The sequence below is a fragment of the Oncorhynchus keta genome, chromosome 2 (assembly GCF_023373465.1).
Source record: "Oncorhynchus keta strain PuntledgeMale-10-30-2019 chromosome 2, Oket_V2, whole genome shotgun sequence".
In the NCBI taxonomy this organism is placed as follows: Eukaryota; Metazoa; Chordata; class Actinopteri; order Salmoniformes; family Salmonidae; genus Oncorhynchus; species Oncorhynchus keta.
In genome coordinates, this window is record NC_068422.1 from 27,553,318 (window position 1) to 27,579,518 (window position 26,201).

General features: G+C 41.1%; 1 protein-coding gene across 1 annotated transcript in view; it reads right to left on the reverse strand.

The window, feature by feature from the left end:
• The window catches only part of LOC118366124 (transmembrane protein 150A-like), a 72,266-nt gene extending 51,837 nt beyond the window's left edge, over positions 1–20,429 (reverse strand). Inside the window, exons 1-4 of the mRNA XM_035748545.2 lie at positions 20,012–20,429; positions 19,431–19,696; positions 5,119–5,166; positions 2,948–3,034 (exon numbers count right to left, since the gene is read on the reverse strand). Of these exons, the coding sequence (XP_035604438.1) occupies positions 2,948–3,034; positions 5,119–5,166; positions 19,431–19,591 (296 nt within the window). The 5' untranslated portion in view covers positions 19,592–19,696; positions 20,012–20,429. The remainder of the gene's footprint in view (positions 1–2,947; positions 3,035–5,118; positions 5,167–19,430; positions 19,697–20,011) is intronic.
• Between the last annotated feature and the right edge of the window lie 5,772 nt (positions 20,430–26,201).

A 26,201-nucleotide genomic window follows, 5' to 3' on the forward strand; every position in this document is an offset into this window, starting at 1 on the left:
CAAATACCCTGAAATATCCATCCTTAACTATAACATTTTCATACAAGATAGAGTTGCCAAAGGGAGCGGTGTTGCAATCTAATGCAGAGATAGCCTGCAGAGTTCTGTCTTACTATCCAGGTCTGTGCCCAAACAATGAGCTCCTACTTCTAAAAATCTGCCTTTCCAGAAACAAGTCACTCACAGTTGGCGCTTGCTAAAGACCACCTTCTGCCCCCAGCTGTGCCCTGGACACCATTTGTGAATTTATTGCCCCCCCATCTTTCCTCAGAGCTCGCGCTGTTAGGTGATCTAAACTGGGACATGCTTAACACCCCGGCCATCCTACAATCTAAACTTGATGACCTCAATCTCACACAAATTATCAATGAACCTACCAGGTACAACCCCAAATCTGTAACCATGGGCACCCTCATAGATATCATCCTAACCAACCTGTACTCCAAATACACCTCTGCTGTCTTCAACCAGGATCTCAGCGATCACTGCCTCATTGCCTGCATCAGTAACGGGTCTGCGGTCAAACGACCACCCCTCATCACTGTCAAACACTCCCTAAACACTTCAGCGAGCAGGCCTTTCTAATCGACCTAGTCCGGGTATCCTGGATGGAAATTGACCTCATTCCGTCAGTAGAGGATGCCTGGTTATTCTTGAAAAGTGCCTTCCTCACCATCTTAAATAAGCATGCCCCGTTCAAAAAATGTAGAACCAGGAACAGATATAACCCCTGGTTCACTCCAGACCTGACTGCCCTTGACCAGCACAAAAACATCCTGTGGCATACTAAATTAGCATCGAATAGCCCCCACGATATGCAACTTTTCAGGGAAGTTAGAAACCAATATATACAGGCAGTTATAGGAAAGCAAAGGCTAGCTTTTTCAAACAGAAATGTGCATCCTGTAGCACAAACTCCAAAAAGTTCTGGGACACTGTAAAGTCCATGGAGAATAAGAGCACCTTCTCCCAGCTGCCCTATGCTCTGAGGCTAGGAAACACTGTCACCACCGATAAATCTGCAATAATTGAGAATTTCAACAAGCATTTTTCTACGGCTGGCTATGCTTTCCACCTGGTTACCCCTACCCCGGTCAACAGCCCTGCACCCCCCACAGCAACTTGCCCAAGCCTCCCCCACTTCTAATTCAGATAGTTGATATTCTGAAAGTGCTGCAAAATCTGGACCCCTACAAATCATCTGGGCTAGACAATCTGGACCCTCTCTTTCTAAAATGATCTACCAAAATTGTTGCAACTCCTATTACTAGCCTGTTCAACCTCTCTTTCGTATCGTCTGAGATCCCCAAAGATTGGATAGCTGCCGCGGTCATCCCTCTCTTCAAGGTTGAAGACCCAAACTGCTACATACCTATATCTATCCTACCCTGCCTTTCTAAGGTCTTCGAAAGCCAAATTAACAAACAGATTACCGACCATTTCGAATCCCACCGTACCTTCTCCGCTATGCAATCTGGTTTCCGAGCTGGTCATGAGTGCACCTCAGCCACGCTCAAGGTCCTAAACGATGTCATAACCGCCATCGAAAAGAAACAATACTGTGCAGCTGCACATCTATCACTCCAGTGTTTAATTGCTATATTGTAACTATTTTGCCACTATGGCCTATTTATTGCCTTACCTCCGTTATCCTACCCCATTTGCACACACTGTATATAGACTTTTTCTATTGTATTATTGACTGTATGTTTGTTTATTCCATGTGTAACTCTGTGTTGTTTGTGTTGCACTACTTTGCTTTATCTTGGCCAGGTCACAGTTGAAAATGAGATCTTTGTGTCAACTAGCCTACCTGGTTAAAAATATATATATATTATTTCCCCTTTAAATACAATTTCCATGTCCTCTGTTGCTTTTTATGACAGAAAGGACTGGAGATGGAGGACTGGAGACTAGACAGTCAGTCTCTTAAGAAGTTTGCTATGTTGATGGAGATAATCTGGGAACCTCCGCGGTTAGAGTGAATGCCTTCTCTTTTAAAGAGTGTCTGTTGCTCCCATAGCGAGTTAAAATTGTCACAAAAAGAGAAATTCCTGTCTTAGTAAAGTTTCTTCAGAAACTCGTTTAGGGCAGCGAGGCAGCTGTAACTTCTATAGCATGGCAGGAGGCCAGAGATTATTATTCTCTTTCCTGTGGCAACAAGGGTGTTCAAGAGAATGATGTAGTAGAGATAGAAGGGGAGTATTTTCCTGTGTGCATGGTCAGTCTGTCTGAATGGTGACAAATAGAGCTTAGAGTTTGTGTGCTGTGACCATCCCAAACGGCAACCTATTTACTATTTAGTACACTACATTTGACCAAAGGTGGTGCATTATTTGGGGGCCCCCGAGTGGCGCAGAGGTCTGAGGCAATGCATCTCAGTTCTAGAGGCTTCACTACAGACCCTGGTTCGATCCCGGGCTCACAACCAGCCGTGATCGGGAGTCGGCGCACAATTGTCCAGGTTTGGGACTTGCCTAGTTAAATAAAGATTAAATTAAAATAAATATATAGGGATTATGGTGCCATTTGATATGAGCACTTGTTTTACTTTTTCTAAATTCACCGAGCGATTTATTTTGTATTTTTTTTAACTCGGCAAGTCAGTTAAGAACAAATTCTTATTTACAATGGCCTGCCACAAAACCCACATCATGACAAGAGAGACAACACTACATAAAGAGAGACCTAAGACAACAACATAGCATGGCAGCAACACAACATGACAACAACATCGTATCAACACAACATGGCAGCAGCACAGCATGGAGGCAGCAGCACAGCATGGAGGCAGCAGCACAGCATGGAGGCAGCAGCACAGCATGGAGGCAGCAGCACAGCATGGAGGCAGCAGCACAGCATGGAGGCAGCAGCACAGCATGGAGGCAGCAGCACAGCATGGAGGCAGCACAACATGGCGAGTGAGTAAGTAAGTGATTAGACTAACCTGATGAGAGGAACATTGTCCAGAGTACAGCACAAAGTTGGTCCACTCTGTAGATAAAGCTCCTCCTCACATGACTGGTTATACAGCCTAGACAAATAAAATGCACACACACACACACACAGGAGGGGGAATGTTTTGATGAGTACATGGTTTTAAAAATCATGTCAGGCCTTGTAATTGTAACACTGTGGAATAGTCTAGTGTGTAATAGCAGACTATGTTTCTCCATTGCAATAGTCCTGTTATGGAAATACTAGTCTGGAAGTGACGTTACATGGAAGACAGTTTTGACAACCCCACACACACCCAGTATGGTGGAAGACTTTGGGAGTGAGTCAAAGACAGTTAAACATCATCACTAAGGACAGCATGTCACGGTGCACACACATTGTCACACACACATTACACACGTTACACACGTGTGGTTTTCACGTCACCCAGAAATACTCTGGTGAACCACAGCTACTCCCACGCCATATAAACCCACACACACAGAGGAATGCACCTCCCTCTGTGTGGCAGTTTGAATTCTCACAAGACCAGCAACATTATACTGGTGTGTTTGACCTGAGGTAAATATTAGCATCAATGTTGTATATTATTGGTTCTACCACCACAGAGTGAGACAATACAATGGTACTTGGAGTGTTATTCCACCTGCTCTCAATAAAGTTGTCATTCATGTTTTTCTAGCATTCCATTTAGACATACTGTATGCTGTAGGTCAGTGTCTGCACCTACTAGCCCCAGAAACAGGTGTGGTGTCACATTATAGGGACAATGGCCGTGAGTGCTATAGAGTTTCTATTTGTAGCCTAAACATTAACTAGCCTAAACAGGGTTTGCCCTGGATCAAAAAGGGGCTTAGGTGGTGTAGGGGCAGGGGGCGTATTATAAAAAACATATCCTGTAGCTCCATGATCTTTTCTGCATACTTTATATCTGGTTTTAATCGTTTGAGTTTACACTGAAAGTGTTTTTCCATCCCAAAAATGTGTTTCTAAAATTAAATAAAAATATCTATATCTGTTTTGTTTTTTTTACATATAGGCAGCCCGGGGGGAAATGCTTAAGCGGCCCATTCAAGGATTTCAATTTTAAGGGGAAAGGGGGATACCTAGTCAGTTGTACAACTGAATGCGTTCAACTGAAATGTGTGTTCTGCATTTAACACAACCCCTCCGATTCAGAGAGGTGCGTGCGGAGGGCTGCCTTGATCGGCAGCCACGTCTCTTGCGCCCAGGGAACAGTGGGTTAACTGTTGCTAAAATGCTGTCAATTCTAGTTTAATAACTGGTTATAACTTTAGCTGGTTAACATAGCCAATCAGAGCTACAGTAGGCCTTTATGTAAACAAGCCATTTGCCACAAGGGCTTGTCATCATTAACTTTGAACTTGGCAGTGTGTTTACAGGCAGTTGCAACAGCGCAAATTTAGAACATTAGAAATGGATTACTGCAAATATGTAAATACCACAGGAGTCCTCTTACATTTGGGAACTTTTACTATTACTTTTTTTTTGTTGCCTAGGTTTACTGACACCGGTCACATTCAGCGGGTGTTACGAGTTCTTAAATTCACCAGTTATTCTGAGCTCTGGCACACCAAATGACATCTTTAGCTGTGTAGCCACCGAAAAACTGAGGGAAAAAGTCAGCCATTCACCCACTCCTCCGATGACATGCCATCCTCCTAGCTAGCTATATAGCTAACGTTAGGCTCTGTGTTTTTAGTTTGCTATATAAATAGATATGCTAGCCGATTAGCCACGTTATGACTGACTTGTGATCATTGCCCCTGGTAGTTTGATTGTATTGACATTCCCAGCCTTAATTACATTCATCAGTTTTTGTCCAAAACATTGAGTCATTGAAACTGATTTACAACCTGATAGCAATCTTTTTTGGACTACCAAGAAATGTATTGGTGAATTATATTAATCATGCATTGAACTGCATCCGTCAATTCTTCCAACAATTCCTTACTGTATGTCATGGAATGTTGAGTCAAATATAACCCATTTTTAAAACCTCTTATAATGTTGGTTTTATAACATCATTATATTTTTGACTGATATGATTGTCTGTTTGTTTCATATCTGCAAAGTAGTTCAAAGGCTGTCAGTTACACATTAACATTAACATTAATAGGGTATGATTTAGCTACGTACCAGTTATCCACAGGGCAGACATGCTGGTTGTACAAGGCCATTGCGTACCTGTGACGAAGAAAAGAGTTAGCCTATACATCAGATAGACAACATGGATCAGGTAAAGGGTACATGGTTAGGGTTAAACACATCAGGCAGGATGCAACACACCTGACTCAACTCATCAACTAACCATGGTCTTAAATCTGGACCACACAACTGGAACTTGAACATTTGATTACTTGAAGCATTGCACTTATTAATACCCACTCATTCATATTCAAATATGCAATGTGATTTTGTAGGGGTGTAATCACACATGTAGGTATGGGTACCTTGGTTCGGTCCACACTGTGAACCTAAATGAATACATCAAAAATACTAAATAAAAACACGAGGCCTTTAGGCTATGCTGCATTGTAGGCCTATACCTCTTGAGTAAATCTGAGCTGAAAACAACTTTTCAGGCTTTTCCGTTAAAACAACTAGAGTCTATGTGCACGTTACAATCCAAATTAAAATCTTAATTGGCGCATTTCAAACTGTCCTTTTGTGAGGCGCAGCCGGGAACTAGTTATGCAAGTGGTGGGGTCGATCAACCAGAATTTGAGAATCTTCCATCATTGTGTAAATATCCAGTTTGGGAATGTTTTGGCTTCCCAGTCGAATACAACGGCGACGGACAGAAAGTTGTGGATAAAACGTTAACAGTATGTCGCCACACTCAACGAGAAAAGCCTATGCAATTGCCAACGCCTCAAATATGTTGACAAATGTACGTGGACATCACCCCAGTATACCGGAGCAAGACCGAAACGCAAAGAAACAATATCATCGCCCCGCTGCATTCAAGCAGCCCTTGGCAGCGGATTCTGAACGGGCCCAATAAAATATAAGAACGATAGGTAGGCTGTGTTCATATTTTTTTTTACAGTCTTTGGTTTATAGACGGATATGCGCCCATTTTCGGTAGTTGAGAATGTGACAGCAGAGATGAGATGCGCACTGTCGACCACGCCCCTGACTTTGAGAAGTTCCAATCAGATTTAATTAACTAAATTTTTTTTAGAGAAAGAACTTGTAAATCGGTCCAATTCGACCAAGAACACAGCAGGAGGGTTAACACAGGGAACAAAATTGCATTTGCCTACATGATATTAATTGTCCTACATCTTTATGTGCACAAATATCATATCAATGCCAAGCGTCGGTTGGAGTGATGTAAAGCTCACCGCCATTGAAGCAGTGGAAACGCATTCTCTGGAGTGATGAATCACGCTTCACCAGAATAACGCTTCACCAGAATAACGCTTCACCAGAATCACGCTTCACCAGAATCACGCTTCACCATCTGGCAGTCCGACGGATGAATCTGTGTTTCACAGGTGACAGGAAAACGCCACCTGCCCCAATGCATAGTGCCAACTGTAAAGTTAGGTGGAGGAGGAATAATGGCCTAGGCCCCATAGTTCCAGTGAAGGGGAATCTTAACGCTACAGAATACAATGACATTCTAGACAATTATGTGCTTCCAACTTTGTGGCAACAGTTTGGGGAAGGCCCTTTCCTGTTTCAGTATGACAATGCCCCTACGCACAAAGCGAAGTTCATCAAATGGAAGAAGTTGACTGGCCTGCACAGAGCTCTGAAACCTTGGGGATTAATTGGAACGCCGACTGCGAGCCAGACCTAATCGGCCAACATCAGTGCCTGACCTCACTAATGCTCGTGGCTGAATGGAAGCCAGTCCCGATAGCAATGTTCCATCATCTACTGCAGGTATTCCCAAACTTGGGTACTTGCAATTCGGTCGGTGGTACGCCAAATAAAAAATGTAATTCACGTTTAAAAATATATATTTTATTATTCTTCACATTTTCAAACAGTCCATTTCTATTTTCCAACAGGGCTATACATTTGTGATGTTTTCTTCTCGCCTGAGTAGCCTCGTTTCACTGGCAAAAAACAAATGAAACCATCTAGTGTTCAGCGAATTAACAACACAATGTCAAATACAGGGAGCCCAGTCAAATAATTAACATCCAATCAAATTAACCGTTAATCTCTCGTGGGAATTCCACTCACGGTCAGTATGTAGCCAAATGTAGCTGCTGCTCATTCAAATTGCCCGAAAATAGATAAATGGTTTAAAAAATTAAGACCCGCATCCATAGAGACACCAGCTCTACTGGTACTACTGCAATTACCAGCAGTACTACACCTGCACCTGTCGATGACACAAGTTGTTCTGCTTCCACGAGCACTTCCAATGCTAGCATCAGTAATTCTACATTTATTGTTAGGCCAGCTAGCATGGACACTGACAGGTGTGAATCTGATGCAGCTGAAGAGCTACTGCCCCCTTACCTGGGAAAGCACTGAACAACAGACAAGGACGTTGGACCATCAAAGAGGCGCAAATATGATAACTACATTGATTTGGGGTTCACTTATATTAGGAGTAGTGCCTTTCCTCAGCTACAGTGTTATGTGCAAAAGTACTACCTCAAAACTCAATGAAACCTTCAGTCTTGCGCAGACATTTGGAAACAAAACATGCCAATGTGAAAAATAAGCCACAAGGTTTTTTTTAGCAAGAATTGGAGATGACTTTCGAGTAGTAAGACATGTATAAAAGCAACAGATACCCTTAATAAGAAGGGGCTGGAAGAGTCTTATATGGTGAGCTAAGGAGTGGTTAGGACAGGCAAGCCCCATACTATTGTGGAGGACTTCATTCTTCCTGCTGCTGTGGATATGGCTGGGACAATGCTGGGGGAAAAGACCCCCAAAGAAACTGTACAGACAATGACTTCATCAAACAACTGTTTCATGATGCATCATTGACATTGCAGATGTTTTGAAACAATTACTGCTTCGCTTACAAGCCAGTGAATTCTATGCGTTACAGCTGGATGAGTCAACAGATGTGGCGGCCAGGCCCAGCTCCTGGTATATGTCCGTTACGTTTATAGGGGGAGTCAATTAAAGAAGACATCCTCTTCTGCAAACCAATGGAAACCAGGACAACAGGAGAGGATATTTTTAAAGTACTGGACAGCTTTGTGACATCAAATGGACTTGTGGTCAAGATGTGTTGGTATCTGTGCTGATGGTGCAAAATCCATGACAGGGAGACATAGTGGAGTGGTAACGCACATGTAAGAAGTTGCTCACCACGCCATGGTCTTTACTGACCATAATTTGCACTTGTCTGACCACTTGCATGATTACGAGTTTCTCCCACAACTGGCCTATCTGGGTGATGTTTTTTCTCGCCTGAATGATCTGAATCTGGGGTTACAGGGACTCTCCGCAACTTCTGTAGCTCAGTTGGTAGAGCATGGCGCTTGTAACGCCAGGGTAGTGGGTTCGATTCCCGGGACCACCCATACGTAGAATGTATGCACACATGACTGTAAGTCGCTTTGGATAAAAGCGTCTGCTAAATGGCATATATTATTATTATTATTCAATGTGTGGGACAAAATTGAGGCTATGATCAAGAAGTTGGAGCTCTTCTCTGTCTGCATTAACAAGGACAACACACAGGTATTTTCATCATTGTATGGTTTTTTGTGTGCAAATGAACTCAAGCTTACAGACCGTGTCAAATGTGATATAATGAAGCACCTGAGTGAATTGGGGGATCAATTACGCAGTTACTTTCCCAAAACAGATGACACAAACAACTGGATTCGTTATCTCTTTCATGCCCTGCCTCCAGTCTACTTAAGAGATATCTGAACAAGAGAGCCTCATCGAAATTGCAACAAGCGGTTCTGTGAAAATATACTTTCATCAGAAGCCACTGCCAGATTTCTGGATTGGGCTGCACTCAGAGTATCCTGCCTTGGCAAATCACGCTGTTAAGACACTGATTCCCTTTGCAACCCCATAACTATGTGAGAGTGGATTCTGGTCCCTCACTCGCATGATAACTAAATACAGGCACAGACTGTGTGTGGAAAAAGACAGACTCTCCAATACAACATTGCAGAGTTATGTGCATCCTTTCAAGCACACCCTTCTCATTAATCAAAAATGGTGAATAACTCACCACAGGTTAACAAATAAGGTTGTATATGTAAGATGGCTAAATAAAAGAGCAAAATTATTGATTATTATTATTTGTGCCCTGGTCCTATTAGAGCAATTTGTCACTTCCCCCGATCTGGGTTGTAACAAAAACTCACATTAATTAAACATAAGAATGAGTGTATCGTATTTTGTGTGTGTGTGGCAGGCTTACAATGATGGCAAAAAATTACATTTGAGAGTGTGCTGACCCTGGTGCTAGAGGGGGACGCAGCTGGAGGTTGAATGTTTGAAGGGGTATGGGACTATAAAAAGTTTGGGAGCTACTGATCTAGTGGAAAGCCTTCCCAAAAGAGTGGAGGCTGTTATAGCAGCAAAGGGGGGACCAACATCATATTAATACCCATGATTTTGGAATGAGATGTTCGACGAGCAGGTGTCCACATGTAGTAGTCATGTAGTTTAAAAGGGGCATATAAGCAGAAAATGAAAGCTGTTACAATATTCGATAATGACATTTCTCTAAAAACAGGCTATAGGCTACATGTGCACCACCAAGTCAAAACAGTAGGCTAAGCGCTGAGGGGGATGAGGGACCAAATTCTCAGTGAGGCCCATTGGCTACTAACAGCTTACTACACAACATACTGTGCACTTAGTAATAATTTCTTAGCTATCCTTGAACTTGAAGAAGAAAAAAAGGTCAAATAATGACATCATTGACCTTCAGGTCGGAATGTCATAGCTCTAGAAATTGGCCCGAGTTCCCGACTTGGAATTCCGAGTTGGATGACCGTTCAAAACATACTTTCACAGTCTGAGCTTGTTTTTTTCCCCGAGTTCCCAGTTGTCTTGAACGCAGAAGAAGTCATGCTGGATTGACAGCATGCCCAATGTATTCAACCTCTTCTGTCCCTTGGTGTTGCGTGTTAATGTTCATCTTTTTAAGTTTGGAGTTTTTTTCAGTCTTAAACCCAGACTTGGACCACACACCCTCTCCACCGAATAGATGGCAGGGGAAGCAAAATAATGATTGCTTTGCAACGCTTGCAGTTAGCCACTCATTCCTTCCAAACCACTCATTTTTTAATTTGCGATTTGTTATGTAATGTTTATGTCCAATGGCCGATGAGCACCGATACGTTTTTGCTATAATTTCTCTTCATAAATCAAATTTTATTGATCACATACTAGAGGTCGACCGATTAATCGGAATGGCCGATTAATTAGGGCCGATTTCAAGTTTTCATACCAATCGGAAATCTGTATTTTTGGACACCGATTTGGCCAATTTTTTATTTTATTACACCTTTATTTAAATATTTATTTAACTAGGCAAGTCCGTTAAGGACACATTCTTATTTTCAATGACGGCCTAGGAACGGTGGGTTAACTGCCTCGTTCAGGGGCAGAACGAAAGATTTTTACCTTGTCAGCTCGGGGAAATCAATCTTGCAACCTTACAGTTAACTAGTCCAACGCTCTAACCACCTGCCTCTCATTGTGCAGTAAGCCAAGGTAAGTTGCTATCTAGCATTAAACTTATCTTATAAAAAACAAATCAATCAATCATAATCACTAGTTAACTACACATGGTTGATGATATTACTAGTTTATCTAGCGTGTCCTGCGTTGCATATAATCGATGCGGTGCGTATCATTGCTTCAATGTGTACCTAACCATAAATATCAATGCCTTTCTTAAAATCAATACACAGAAGTATATATTTTTAAACCTGCATATTTAGCTAAAAGAAATCCAGGTTTGCAGGCAATATTAACCAGGTGAAATTGTGTCACTTCTCTTGCGTTCATTGCATGCAGAGTCATGCAACAGTTTGGGCCGCCTAATTTGCCAGAATTTTACGTAATTATGACATAACATTGAAGGTTGTGCAATGTAACAGGAATATTTAGACTTATGGATGCCACCTGTTAGATAAAATACGTAACGGTTCCGTATTTCACTGAAAGAATAAACGTCTTGTTTTTGAGATGATAGTTTCCGGATTCAGCCATATTAACCGACCTAAGGCTCGCATTTCTGTGTGGTATTATGTTATAACTAAGTCTATGGAGCGATGGGTAACGCTGCTTCGAGGGTGGCTGTTGTCGTTGGCTGTCGGTGGCTGTTGTCGTATACTGTTACACTGGCAATACTAAAGTGCCTATAAGAACATCCAATAGTCAAAGGTTAATGAAATACAAATCGTATAGAGAGAAATAGTCCTATAATAACTACAACCTAAAACTTCTTACCTGGGAATATCTAAGACTCATGTTAAAAGGAACCACCAGCTTTCATATGTTCTCAAGTTCTGAGCAAGGAACTGAAACGTTAGCTTTCTTACATAGCACATATTTCACTTTTACGTTCTTCTCCAACACTTTGTTTTTGCATTATTTAAACCAAATTGAACAGGTTTATTTATTTGATTTTATTGATGTATTATATTAAGTGTTCATTGAGTATTGTTGTAATTGTCATTATTACAAATAAAATAAAAAGTTGGCCGATTAATCGGTATTGGCTTTTTTGGGGGGTCCTCCATTAATCGGTATCGGCGTTGAAAAATCATAAATCGGTCGACCTCCATCACATACACATGGTTAGCAGATGTTATTGTGAGTGTAGCAAAATGCTTGCGCTTCTAGTTGACAGTGGAGTAATATCTAACCATAATCAAACAATTCCACAACACCTACCTGTCACCGATACCTCCGGAACTTTCATTATGCACACCTGTCCCCTATTCCCACTGATTAGTACTTGTATAAGTGTGTCCTTTGGTTTCCATTGGGTTATCGACTAATGTCCGTTGGTGCATGCGAGTACCTGTGCTGTCTGTTTTGGGCTTTCGTGTCCTTGTTGATTGCGCAGATGATTACGGGTCTCCGTGTGAAAATCACTGTGCGCTAGTGTTATTGATTCGAGGTACTCCTCACTCATCTGGGTTTCAACCCTGTGTTTTTGTTACGTGTTTGTTTGGTCTTCATCCCGTGCCTTTATGCGGCACGACTTAATTTGGGGCTTAATTTAAAAAACTATTACGCATTCCTGCGCCTGCCTCCAGAATCTCTTCATTCCAACAATTCCACAACAACTACCTAATAAACACAAATCTAAGTAAAGGGATGGAATAAGAATATATACATGAATATATGGATGAGGCCTCACGGGTGGCGCAGTGCTCTAAGGCACTGCTGTGCCACAAGAGATTCTGGGTTCGAGCTCTGCCGCAGCCGGCCACGACCGGGAGGCTCATGGGGCGACACACAATTGGCCCAGCGTTGTCCGGGTTAGGGAGGGTTTGGCCTGGCAGGGATATCCTTGTCTCATCGCGCACTAGCGACTCCTGTGGCGGGCCAGGCGCAGTGCACGCTGACCAGGTCACTAGGTGTTCGGTGTTTCCTCCGACACATTGGCGTGGCTGGCTTCAGGGATGGATGTGCATTGTGTCAAGAAGCAGTGCGGCTTGGTTGGGTTGTGTTTCGGGGGACGCATGGCTCTCAACCTTCGCCTCGCCCGAGTCCGTACGGGAGTTGCAGTGATGAGACAAGACTAACTACTACTAATTGCATACAATTATGAAATTGAGGAGAAAAAAAGGGGGTAAAATGTAAAATATATATACAAAAAAATATATATACAGTGGGGCAAAAAAGTACTTAGTCAGCCACCAATTGTGCAAGTTCTCCCACTTAAAAAGATGAGAGGCCTGTAATTTTCATCATAGGTACACTTAAACTATGACAGACAGAATGAGAAACAAAATCCAGAAAATCACTTTGTAGGACTTTTTATGAATTTATTTGCAAATTATGGTGAAAAATAAGTATTTGGTCAATAACAAAAGTTTCTCAATAATTTGTTATATACCCTTTGTTGGCAATGACAGAGGTCAAACGTTTTCTGTAAGTCTTCACAAGGTTTTCACACACTGTTGCTAGTATTTTGGCCCATTCCTCCATACAGATCTCCTCTAGAGCAGTGATGTTTTGGGGCTGTTGCTGGGCAACACGGACTTTCAACTCCCTCCAAAGATTTTCTGTGGGGTTGAGATCTGGAGATTGGCTAGGCCACTCCAGGACCTTGAAATGCTTCTTACGAAGCCACTCCTTCGTTGCCCGGGCTTGTTGTGTTTGGGATACTTATTTTCCACCATAATTTGCAAATAAATTCATTAAAAAATCATACAATGTGATTTTCTGGATTTTTTCCCCTCATTTTGTCTGTCATAGTTGAAGTGTACCTATGATAGAAATTACAGGCCTCTCATCTTTTTAAGTGGGAGAACTTGCACAATTGGTGTCTGACTAAATACTTTTTTGCCCCACTGTATACACACACCTGTTCTGAAAGGCCCCAGAGTCTGCAACATCACTAAGCAAGGGGCACCACCAAGCAAGCGGCGCCATGAAGACCAAGGAGCTCCACAAACAGGTCAGGGACAAAGTTGTGGAGAAGTACAGATCAGGGTTGGGTTATAAAAAAATATCAGAAACTTTGAACATCCGACAGAGCACCACAACAAACTTGCCAAGAGAGGGCCGCCCACCAAAACTCATGGACCAGGCAAGGAGGGCATTCATCAGAGGCAATTCTCCGGTTGGAACATTATTGAACATTTATGATAAAAACATCCTAAAGATTGATTCTATAATTAGTTTGACAAGTTTCTTCGACCTGTAATATACCTTTTTGAACTTTTCGTCCGACTGGGCCTGAACGCGCTTTTGGATTTGTTTATCAAATGCCCTAACAAAAGAAGCTATTTGGACATAAATGGACATAAATGATGGACATTATCAAACAAATCAAACATTTATTGTGGAACTGGGATTCCTGGGAGTGCATTCTGATGAAGATCAAAGGTAAGTGAATATTTATAAGCTATTTATGACTAATGTTGACTGCGCAACATGGCGGCCGTACTCAGATTATGCTTTTTCCGTAAAGATTTTTTAAAATCTGGCACAGCGGTTGCAGTAAGGAGAAGTGTATCTATAATTCCATGTATAACATGTATTTTCATCAACATTTATAATGAGTATTTCTGTAAATTCATGTGGCTCTCTGCAATATCACAGCATGTTTTGGAACTACTGAACATAACACGCCAATGTAAAATAAGATTTTGGGATATAAATATGAACTTTACCAAACAAAACATACATGTATTGTGTAACATGAAGTCCTATGAGTGTCATCTGATGAAGATCAAAGGTTAGTGATTCATTTTATCTCTATTTGTGATTTTTGTGACTCACTTTGGTTGGAAAAATGGCTGGGTTTTTCTGTGAGTTGGTGGTGACCTAACAATCATTTGTGGAGCTTTCGCTGTAAAGCATTTTTTTTAATCAGACACTGTGGCTGGATTAACGAGAATTGTATCTTTAGAATTGTGCCTAATACTTGTGTTTGAGAAATTTGATTTATGAGATTTCTGTTGATTTGTATTTGACGCCCTGCAATTTCATTGGGTGTTGGCGAGGGGTTCCGCCAGTCCTAGCCAGGTTAAGTAAAAAATTAAAAATAAAATAATTATTAAACAGCAGCAGTAAAATAACAATAGCGAGGCTATATGCAGGGGGTACCGAGAGAGAGAGAGAGAGAGAGAGAGAGAGAGAGAGAGAGAGAGAGAGAGAGAGGAGAGATTAAAGTGAGAGAGAGGGTTAAAAGTTAGTCTACGAGCCTCAAAACACCAAGTAACTGCTCCCAAAATACAAATCAGCTTGTGTATGCTGCCACACACACACACACACACACACACACACACACACACACACACAAAGTGAAAATAGGACAGGTAGGTGTGAATGACAGACAAGACACAGGTAGTAATAGATTATTGAAAGTGTCCTCACCCTGCATGGGCCTCTCAGGGTTTCAAAAACATGGAGGACAGAGTTCGAAAAAAAAAAAAAGAGCAAGAGAGTTCTCCTGCAGAAACACAATCACCACATTCACTCAACCTGAACAGTCACGCCTCACTGAGCTGGGCTGGCTAACTGTTTTCAACCCGTCTTTCCCTTTTCCTCAAACCCGTTTTTGTGAACTCATGGAGTTCTCGAAGTTAAAATAACACCAAGTGTGGTTTGGTTATAGACAATTTCTCGAAATAAAGTGCTCTTTCTTTGCCTTGATACTAGCTATATGGGCTGTATATGGTGGCATGATAATAATAGATGTGCTTACATCCGTGGGGTGAGTTGTGGTGGTGTGTATGTGTGTGGTTTGGCTATAATTGCATGACTGGGAGGGAGCAGAAGGGAAAGCCATGTTTTCCTATGGAAACTTCTAAAATCTGTACATTCTGGAACACTATAAAATAACACAATGTCATCCGAGACTGTAGCTTAGGTTTTGGGCACATGCATAAGCTAGTACTCTAGTCCAAGTCACATGTGGATTTTGGTAACAGTTTTTGGACAATAATATCAAAGTATGGACAACTATAAACTGAACAGAAATGTAGAGAGACTGTTGAATCTAAAAAGGTCTTACTGCAGAAATGCCTCATGACAAATGAAACGGAGATGAAATGTCAGAGAGAGTGCTGCTATCATTTGTTGTTATGTAATCAAATCAACATCTAAGATTTCATTCACTGAAGCAAAACAGAGAAGAGTTGAATGTCTGACTATCAGTACACATTAACTTACCTCAGGGTATCTCTAGGCTACATGTAAATTGTCAATATCATTTTAGCATTTTCCGACACCTGTTTTCAGCATTTTGAAGAGCATGGAAAAAAGGACACTGTACTGAATAGACACAGCTCTTCAATAAAACAATTTTTATTTAAACATTAGTGAACTGAAAGGTCAATGGGAGAATCAATGTAAGAAGCTGGCTAGCTATGGGTGGACCATAAAGTCAAGTCATCGTCTAGCTCTGAGTAGCTCTTTCATGGTGCAGGGCTGAGAAGGGCTTACCGTGTGTGTGTGTGTGTGTGTTTGCGTGTTCCCATGTGAAAGCCCTGAATAAGCACTCTGACTACCCCGGCAGCCCAGTATTTACCCTACTTCCACCCAGCCACGGCAGTGGGAGGAGGGCCTTTACGTAACAAAGCGTGCCTTTTCAATTCCGCTGCCCAGGGAGAGGGACCATTGACTGCTCTGGAAGACAGGGCAGCCTTGTGAGGCCCACTGGACAAGAAGGAAATAGGTAGGGTTGGGCGGTATCCAGATGTTCATATGGTCCTTCTCTCATCCCGGGATTTACAGTACTACCGGCTTAGTATACAAGGGGGCGCCATGCACTGTCAACTGTGGGACCTTATACTGTATAGACAGGTGTGTGCCTTTCCAAATCATGTTCAATCAATTGAATTTACCACAGGTGGACTCCAATCAAGTTGTAGAAACATCTCAAGGATGATCAATGGAAACAGGATGCATCCGAGGTCAATTTCAAGTCAAGGTATGTTTTTTTATTTTTAATAAATTTGCTAACATTTCTAAAAACCTGTTTTTGCTTTGTCATTATGGGGTATTGTGTGTAGATAGATGAGGGACAAAATAATTTAATAAGGTATTTTTTTTGTTCAATTTTACACATTTGCAATAAAAAAAGTAAAAAGTTTGTTCTGTTATTATGGGGTATTGTGTGTTGATTGATGAAGGAAAAAAATAACTTCATCCATTTTAAAATAAGCCTGTAACGTAACAAAATGTTGAAAAAGTCAAGGGGTCTGAATACTTCCCGAAGGTACTGTAGGTAAGAACTACTACCGAATGTCATTTCTGGTGAGTTTGGACATTTACAAGCAAATGTGAAGTAGAGATATTGTGCAAATGAACAAAGTTTTGGATGCATGTTTGTCTACAGGAACAACATTACTGGCTCTGGAGCAGCATGTGTACACGCTGTAGCTGTGTGGAGTCAGGAGTCGCTAGGGCAACAGGCCAGCTCGGAGAAGAGGGGGAAGGTGAAAATGAACCGAGAACAGAGGAAAAGAAAGAAACGCAAGGAAATCAAGATAGCATTGGCAGCTATACATATAACTAATCCAAAGGGCTTGATTTCTCAAACATGGCAGAAAGCTAACACAATATGATGCCCCGTCAACGTATTAATTCAGCCACTTACTTAGATAACTAGCAAGTTAAATTTACAGGTCGTGTTCATGCAGAATAACGCTTCTTATTGTATTTCTGCTCAGCATCAGACTAATTTTGTGCTTCAGTTGGACTTCTCCACTATGATGAGAATTCCCAAACGGGCATTCTATCAGCAGACTCGCTCTGACTGATGGGTAGATACTTTTCTCCGGTACTTTTATTTTCTCTTTGTAGCCAGCCTACTTTTCTTGCTAAAATGCAAGATTAACTTTAAGCAAAACATTAGGAAATGTAGCTGGCTATTTTTTTCTATGATAAACAGTATAAATATGATGGTCGTGCAAAAAATACCTTGCTTCTTCATTGTAAGCTTATTTACTCTGCCAGCCAAATAGCGTTGCACTTCTGTTGTCATCTGATGAAAATTAAGCTATTTTCTGCCGAATGTGTTGCACCAATTTATTTTCTGTGAAGGATAACTATAGTTGCACGACCCTGATCACTCTACTGAAATAAATAAAAAGCACTTGACTTTCAATATAAAACATGACCCCTCTCAATACACAGCTGGACTAACCTGCTCCCCCTTTCTACCGTTGTGCTATTTACAAACAAATAGGTGGCTGGCTCAACTGTTCTGGTTAAATATGGTAACATGCTGACCAGACCGCAGGCTCGCGTGCGTTCCGCGCAAGTTGATTTTGTCCCCCCACATCAGACGCGATCAGGACACGCAGGTTGAAATATCAAAACAAACTCTGAACCAATTATATTAATTTGGGGACAGGTCGAAAAGCATTAAAAATGTATGGCAATTTATCTCCGTAACTTGCTGTTGCTAGCTAATTTGTCCTGGGATATAAACATTGGGTTATTATTTTACCTGAAACGCACAAGATCCTCTGACAATTAATCTACAGATCAAACAGTCAACCGAGTTCAATTCTAGGAATCTCTCCTCCTTCAGGCTTCTTCTTCTTTGGACTTTATATGGCGGTTTGCAACCAACTTTAAGGTGCATTACCACAACCGACTGGACTAGAGTGTGGACCTCTGATCATCTTTCAATCACTCATGTGGGTATATGCTCCTAAAAACCAATGAGGAGATGGGAGAGGCAGGACTTGCAGGGCGTCGAGCGTCACAAATAGAACCAAGTTCTATTTTAGCGCCTAGCTACACAGCCATTCATTGACACGCGCGAGCAGTGTGGGTGAAATTATGAATTAAAATTTATTTTGCAACACTCGCTCACGAGACACGAGCGGTGTGGTCAGCATGTAAGCTTCATAATGCTAAATAATGTGACAGGTGAAATGAAGAACATAATCTGCTTTATCTACTAAGGTATTGCACAAGTTGACTGCAGATATTTACTTAAAAAGTAGCTACAAATGCTAAAATGAATTGAAAAACATTTGTTTCAAAAATAGTTTCAACAGTATTGAGAGTATTGAAAAACCATCCAGTGGCTATGTCCAAATATCCCAGCATACGGTATACCGCCCAAGCCTATAGGTGAGAGGAAACTGGCAGCAACACAGCAGCCAACACCCTTTCCTCCCTATCCATCTTTCCTTCTCTCACTCTCCTTATTTGGGGAGGACAGGCTCACAGTAATGGCTGGAACAGAATAAATGGAATGTTATTCTATCTCATCAAACACATGTGTTTCATACCATTCCATTGACTCCATTCAACCATTATTATGAGCCATCGTCCTCTCAGCAGCCTCCTGTGATACACTCGTATCCTGTGGACCGGTTCGTACATAAAACATTCTTCATTCAGGCTGCAAAGGCGTTGATTTTCTGGGGGGAAAAGGCTGGACATTTTTGGGAAAATATGCCTACTTTCTTTATGAAACACCATTTTACACCACCATGCTAGGGTGACTAATGCTAATTCCTGACCTTGTGTACAGCGTTCAGACCAAGGGTAAACAACAGACTGCTGCAACCTGATTGTCTGAACGCAATATGCAACATCCGGGACTAGCATTTAGCCACTCTTAAATGGTGATGGAAAAATTGTGTTTCATAAAGAAAGTATGCATATATTTTTATATCCACCATCTCATTAAATATGGCTAAAATGCTAATGTTTTATGTAGTACCTGTCCATGGGGATAGGAGTGTATAGCTGGCAGTACAATGAAACTGCTCAATATCACCACCTGCCTGCCTTTGGGTTCAAGCCTAGATTAAAACAAAAACAGAGGCACTCACACAACCCAAATTCCAGTGATGGTCAAGGCAGGCAGACTGACAGGTAGTATCGCCCAAAAAGACATGTCCACTCCCCGTCCTGTCCCTCCGCTTCGGGAATCGGTCTTCTTCTTTCTCCTCGTCCTTGGCCAAACTTGCACTCTCCTCTCATGAACTACCATTTAACTCAAGGTGACTGGCAGCTGCATCTCAGCCGATTTGTTCGTGATTTGGGCCCCAAGTTGGGTGCGAGGAAAGGGAGAGAGTAAAGCGGCGACGTGTCCAGTCTAGAAAGAGGAAAAATTGATAAATACTCAACATCATCGTGTTGTCACTATTGGCTATCATGATCAGGTCAGATCAGTTATCTATTTTAGCCGCCTGGTTTATAGTGTAAACACACCAGATGATCAGCTTTTTGACACTTTCGCAGCAAAATGACAGAATGTTATGTGCAACATTTGCATAACTTCAGTTAGAGGTTTGATGCTGGATTCCCTAGATATCAACTCTAGCTAATTCTTACAGGAAATAAAGATAAGATACATTGTCAGTATATCACCTTTTCCCTTTTGGATTAGAATAAAGTTTTTCGCTCTCACCTTTTGTTTCTTCTTGCTCGTCTGAGCGCCTTCAGCTAGCTGCAACACCTCTGTCAAAAGACAATCCAATGATGGTCACCATTTAACGAGGCAAATCTCCGGTGTTTCTCACGAAAAACTAAGTTCAGTTGATTCAACGATGCAGTTGCAATAGTCCATCAAATCTTTGGGTAGTTTTAAGTCCTCCTTGTCCGTTTTTCTTCTTTGAATGGGACAATGTGTGTTTTTTTCAAAGGGCACAGACAGTGTATCGCGGTGTGGCAGGGTCAAAAAGCATCAAAGCGAGTCAGCCAGCTGTTGAGCTGGACTCCTCCCACAGACGCGAGATTGAGTGGATTCAATTTAACTCACCAATGTGCGCCGGTTGGAGTAGGTGTGCAGAAAATGACTGGAAATCCAACGGCCACAAAGGACGAACTCCGGTCACCTGAACTAAATCAAGTGCAACTTTGGGTTTTCTCGCGCCTCCAATGCGTTGACGTTCCAGGCTGCATTTTCTCTCTTGGGGAAAGTAATTAGGCATATTTGCTTTGTTTGTTTGTTGTTCCCATTTTTTTGTTTGTTTGTTGTTCCTAATATTTCACTCAATCATATTATTCTCATTACTCTTGGAATGACATTGCTGTTACTCAGTGTATTAATACTCAGTGTATTAACTAGGCCTAAATCTCAATTACCCTGTTGGGCATGCATGCCTTGGGATAAATATTCTTGATACCATGGTGTGTCTCAATAGTCTGACCTCCTCTCCTCATCTCCTTTCAGTCCAATATTTTGAAGGAAAGGAGACCTTCAGGTCAAACCAAATAGGTAGCAGGAAATAAGCATAGCATACTAGAAGTTGCACAGCTGTATCATGTACATTACATCTAAATCCGTAGGGAATCCATTTTAACACATTCATCCATCATCAATATGACTGGGTTGAAAACTAGCTCTCAGGAATCCAAGAGGCCATACCCATTCGAACCATTGACCACAACATGGCCAATGTTTGCCTGGGGACCATATGGGTGAAGATTTTCTGGAACCCAACTTGCTGTTGCTAAAAATATGGAGATTTCTGTGCATGCGAGATCCACTAGCCTACCTCCTTTCAGCTGCTCCACTTTTACACAAAACAATTTGAACAAACATAGTTATTTGTCTGTTGAAACAGTAGGCTATTGCAAACATAAGCATGACACAAACAAGTTGTCCAGCAATTTCATGTTATTTTTTCAGGAGGGGAGTTACATGCAGTTATTTAGGCAAGCTACTGTAGATCAAACAAGCAAGACACACATAGAAAAAAACGCTCATTGTTTTTGCTGCAATGCAATTTGTAGACTGCGTCTTGCTTGTGCTACGGCAATATCCATTACGACAGACTTAGAAGGTTGTAGCCTTCATGTACACTGAGTGTACAAAACATTATGAACACCTGCTCTTTCCATGACATTGACTGACCAGGTGAATCCAGGTGAAAGCTATGATCCCTTATTGATCAGTGTCAATGAAGGAGAGGAGACAGGTTAAAGAAGGATTTTTAAGCCTTGAGACAATTGAGACATGGATTGTGTATGTGTGCCATTCAGAGGGTCAATGGGCAAGACAAAATAAAAAAAAAAGTGCCTGGGTTTTTCATGTTCAACGCTGCTGGGTTTTTCATGCTCAACAGTTTCCTATGTGTATTAAGAATGGTCCACCACCCCCCCAAAGGATATCCAGCCAACTTCACACAGCTTTGGGAAGCATTGGAGTCAACATTGGCCAGCATCCCTTTGGAATGCTTTCGACACCTTGTAGAGTCCATGCCCCAATGAATTGAGGTTGTTCTGGGGGGATACTTAGATTTGAGAAATAAGTTTCCAGAGGGCGGGGTTGAAAATGCTGTATTCATAACTGGTTGTCTGCGTGGATGGTCCTATTAGAGTTCGCCAACATGTAGTCCTAAAACCCGGAAATTAGTTATCGCTGGTTCGTTCAGCCATTCATATTGGGAAAATGAATAGGGAAAGAATAGGTTAACACAGGCCTAGGAGATCTTATATGTTTTGTTCTGAGATAATATCAATTAGTTAACATGACTTTTATGAATTATGAAGCATTTACTGTATGTGCTATATGTGATTTTTTTTGTTACTTTTTAAAAATTCTGAAGCATTTATGTAACATTAGCTGATGAAGATTATATCATAGAACGAAACGTATAAGATCTCCTAAACCTGTGTTTACCATAGACCTTATTTTCTGCATTTATCCAAAAACCCTAGTTTGTTAGTGCTTACAAAAAGAGCGGAGTTAGTGCCTACTATTGCTCTCTATGTAGGCAGGAATTTCAGACAATATATCCACAGGAAACATAGCTGCAGGAAGTAGGGGTGTTGCAGCACCCCTGAAAAATTTGAATAAAAAAATATATTATACACATTTTTTACACTCGTTTTTGCTTCATGTGATAGTTGGTTTAATTAATAATACTTTCCTGTGGATATATTGTCTCAAATTCCTGTCTATATAAGGACCAACCATGCAGACAACCGGTAGAGTAAGTTCAAATGTTATTTTATAAAAAATTCTGGCTTGTAAAGGACCTGAGAGGACCATTTCAAGAATCAAATTTAGAAATGTACCTGTCTGGTCCCCACTCCCCAAGCAAGGCCAATGTGTACAACAGTCCTGACCAATGTTCCTTCTGCGCTGCACACGTGCGTCACGCACCTCATCTAGGTCTGCTGCACAGAATAAATGCATGATATGCAGAAACACAAGGGATTGAATGTCACTAAGTTCACCCCATTACTTTGCACTATATAAACTATTTTTGTCTGTGATCGAATCAACATTATATCAGTCCCTTTTCAATGCAACAAAACAAAACAAATCTAACTTTGCAAGACTGAGCCTATTATTTTGTTATAGGCAAAGCCAAAGCACAATGGAGTAGAATTCTATTGGCAGGGGTAGCCCACCAGCAGTCTTTCAATCATCTGTGAGTGAATTAGCTTTTCAGATCAGAGCATAGAAGTGTGCACATTTGTTGATATTCTTTGTTAGTTAGCCAGTTATTAGCCCCCTTACAAATAAGTATAGGCCAGTAATGGGGAGTTACTTCTTCCTACAAGAGCACAAAACATGCAGGCTACATTTCAACCTGTCTTTGAAAAGCCAGTCAGGTAAAACGTTTGTCTTAATTAAAGGGGCAGTGTGTATTTTTAGACAGGCTTGAATATGCAAATAAGCCAATAGGCAGAGTACGGTATGGTACGGTAATAATAATTAATTGTATTTTGTAAAGTGTTTTCTTGCATCATACAATACAATACAATGTCATTTCCAGTTATTTGGCCCATGGTGTTGTAGACCAATTAAAATTGTATGTCAAACCCTTCATAATGTAATAACGTTTTTTTTATGTCTCATGCAATTTAGGCCTACATTGAGCAACACATATAGGCTACTGAAACCTATATTAAGAAATCAAAAGCTATTTCCATGTGAAAATGTTTGGGATTTGCTCCATTGGTTTTGTTGGTCTACACTACTTACTGCTCAAATAGCCACTAATGTCAGTGCTTAATTTGACAGGATCCGGCACCTCTCAGATTTGACTATATGTCACGTTCTGACCTTAGTTTCTTTTTGTCTTTGTGTTAGGTCGGTCAGGGCGTGAGTTGGGGTGGGTTGTCTATGTTATTTTTTCTAGGTTATATTTTCTACGTGTTTGGCCTAGTATGGTTCTCAATCAGAGGCAGGTGTCGTTCGTTGTCTCTGATTGAGAATCATACTTAGGTAGCCTTTTCCCACCTGTGTTTTGTGGGTGATTATTTTCTGTTTAGAGTTTCTTCATCACCTTACAGGACTGTTTTTAAAAAATATATATTTACGTTGTTGTTTTGTTCGGTGTTCAGTTGTTTCATTAAAATAATGGACACTTACCACTCTGCGCTTTGGTCCACTTACAAGACCTACCTTCTTCCACCTACAACAGCCGTTACACTTTATTTGTCCCGGCACCTATTTGCCTACATCCGGTAGCTCTTGCGGCATGATTTATTCATTGTTTCCCTGTTCGAACTGTAGACATTCTTATAAAAGCTATCAGTGTTAAATCAAGTTGCCTTCTCATTATTTCTCCTGCCCTCCAGAAAGACCATCATGTAAAAGCACAGTGATCCTTCTGTGTAATCATCCTATCCTGCCACACTGATTCCAGACCTGCTTTCTTCTTTGTACATAGAGGTTATGGGGAGGGTCAGTGGGGTAAGTAACTGATCTTGACAAAGGTCTTGGTAGTCGTGGTCAGCTAGTGAAGAGGTTCCTACGTAATCATGTTAGTCATCATAATCTAGGCTAGTCATCTCCCTACTGAATTTGAATTGTGGAAAAGCCGAATTAAAAATGGATAAGAAAAGGCAATCGAGTTGGATTACAATTTCAAGTCCAAAAATCCAGAGAGAGATGGTGAATCAAACCCAGAATGATTCAGATAGCTGTCAGTGCCGGAGGAGAGGAGTGAGGGGGAAACTGTTCCTGATGGCGATGCCTTACCTAGCAGCACTGCTAGAAACGACTGGAGGGATTAAACTAGCAAAAGAGTGGGTATAGTAAATTACCATCCTATGCCTCAATGTTAAAAAAATTAAAAAAATTAAACCTCAAATAAAGAGCCCTCAGAAAAATGTTTTCTGAACATGCCCGCCCAAACCAAGGCGCATTTGGTGGGAGTAAGTCTTATAGACAAGGTTAAAGAGGACACCTAGGTTATAGTTAACACTCAAAATGAAAAAATAGACACTACAGCCAGTCTTCAGAACAGCCTTAGAAGGAGACGCTCATGGCTTTTAGCAAGAATTTGGCTCTCAGGAGTTAAATGGACTTGACATGGGGAGAGTCATTGTGGGAGGTTTTGAAAAAAATATATATTTTTACAAACTTGTTCGGTACTGTGAAGATAATCTAAATATGTGCTTTATATTATCACATAGGTAGGAGGCCTATATATTCTCATATGTGTGTTCTGCTGTAGCCTTCATTGATTTATTTTATTTGGAGTTATATTCCGATATTGTGATATTTGTTCTACTGCTACATTGATGTCTTGAAAATTATATGAAATTCAGGTCTTGTAAGCCCCACAGCTGAGTATGTGTGCATTAGTGGAGGCTCCTCCTCAGAGGAAGAGGAGGACCATCCTCCTCAGTGAATTTCATCAAGAAATTAAATTGTAAAACATTTTAAAAGTTATCCTTTTCAGATAAAACTATACTAAATATAATCACGTCACCAAATAACTGATTAAAACACACAGCTTTGCAAATAAGGTCTACATTAGCCTAAACAGCACCATGGTGAAGACCGCTAACTTCCGTTCTCCTTTGGGTACATTGACTTCAATACAAAATCTAGGAGGCTCATGGTTCTCACCCTCTTCCATAGACTTATACAGCAATTATGACAACTTCCCGGAGGACGTCCTCCAGCCTATCAGAACTCTTGCAGCATGAAATGACATGTTGTCCACCCAATCAAAGGATCAGATAATTAATCTAGTACTAAAAGCTACAGCTAGCTAGCACTGCATTGTGAGTGTGGTGAGTAAATGTGGTGAGTATTTGACTCAAAGAGAGAGAAAGGCAATAGTTGAACAGTTTTGAGTAAATTAATTTATACCAAAATGAAGGAGAAGCAGAGAGAGATAGGGAGATCTATTTTTTCACTTTCAATTTCACTTACTTAGCTAGCAAATGCAGCTAGCCAGTTTAGTCTACTGAAACACCCTGCTCAAACAGAGGGATGCTATGCTAGCTAGCTGGCTGTGACTTTCCAACACAACACTGGAACTCTTCCAAGTCTAGATAAGCTTTTGGTATGACAGGTAGCAGGTTTACTAATGTAGCAGGTTTACTTCTATTAGCTATGCTGACTACGACGTTACTTTAGCTAATATGGTGAACGATGTAGGCTGTTTGTAGAGGTTTGGCTTGGAAAGGTTTTTTCACATGGTCACAAAATGTGTTGTACATTGAAGTCCAAAGTGAAGGGAAGAGAAGGAATGCAACATGGATGTCACAAGAGTGAACTCCGTTTACGCGTGATCGGGGGTGTATTCATTCCGCCGATATTGTTGAATAACGTTTCTTAAACGGAAGCAAACGGAACAAAACAGGGATAAACATATCTGAATTTGTCCATAGAAACTCTTGTT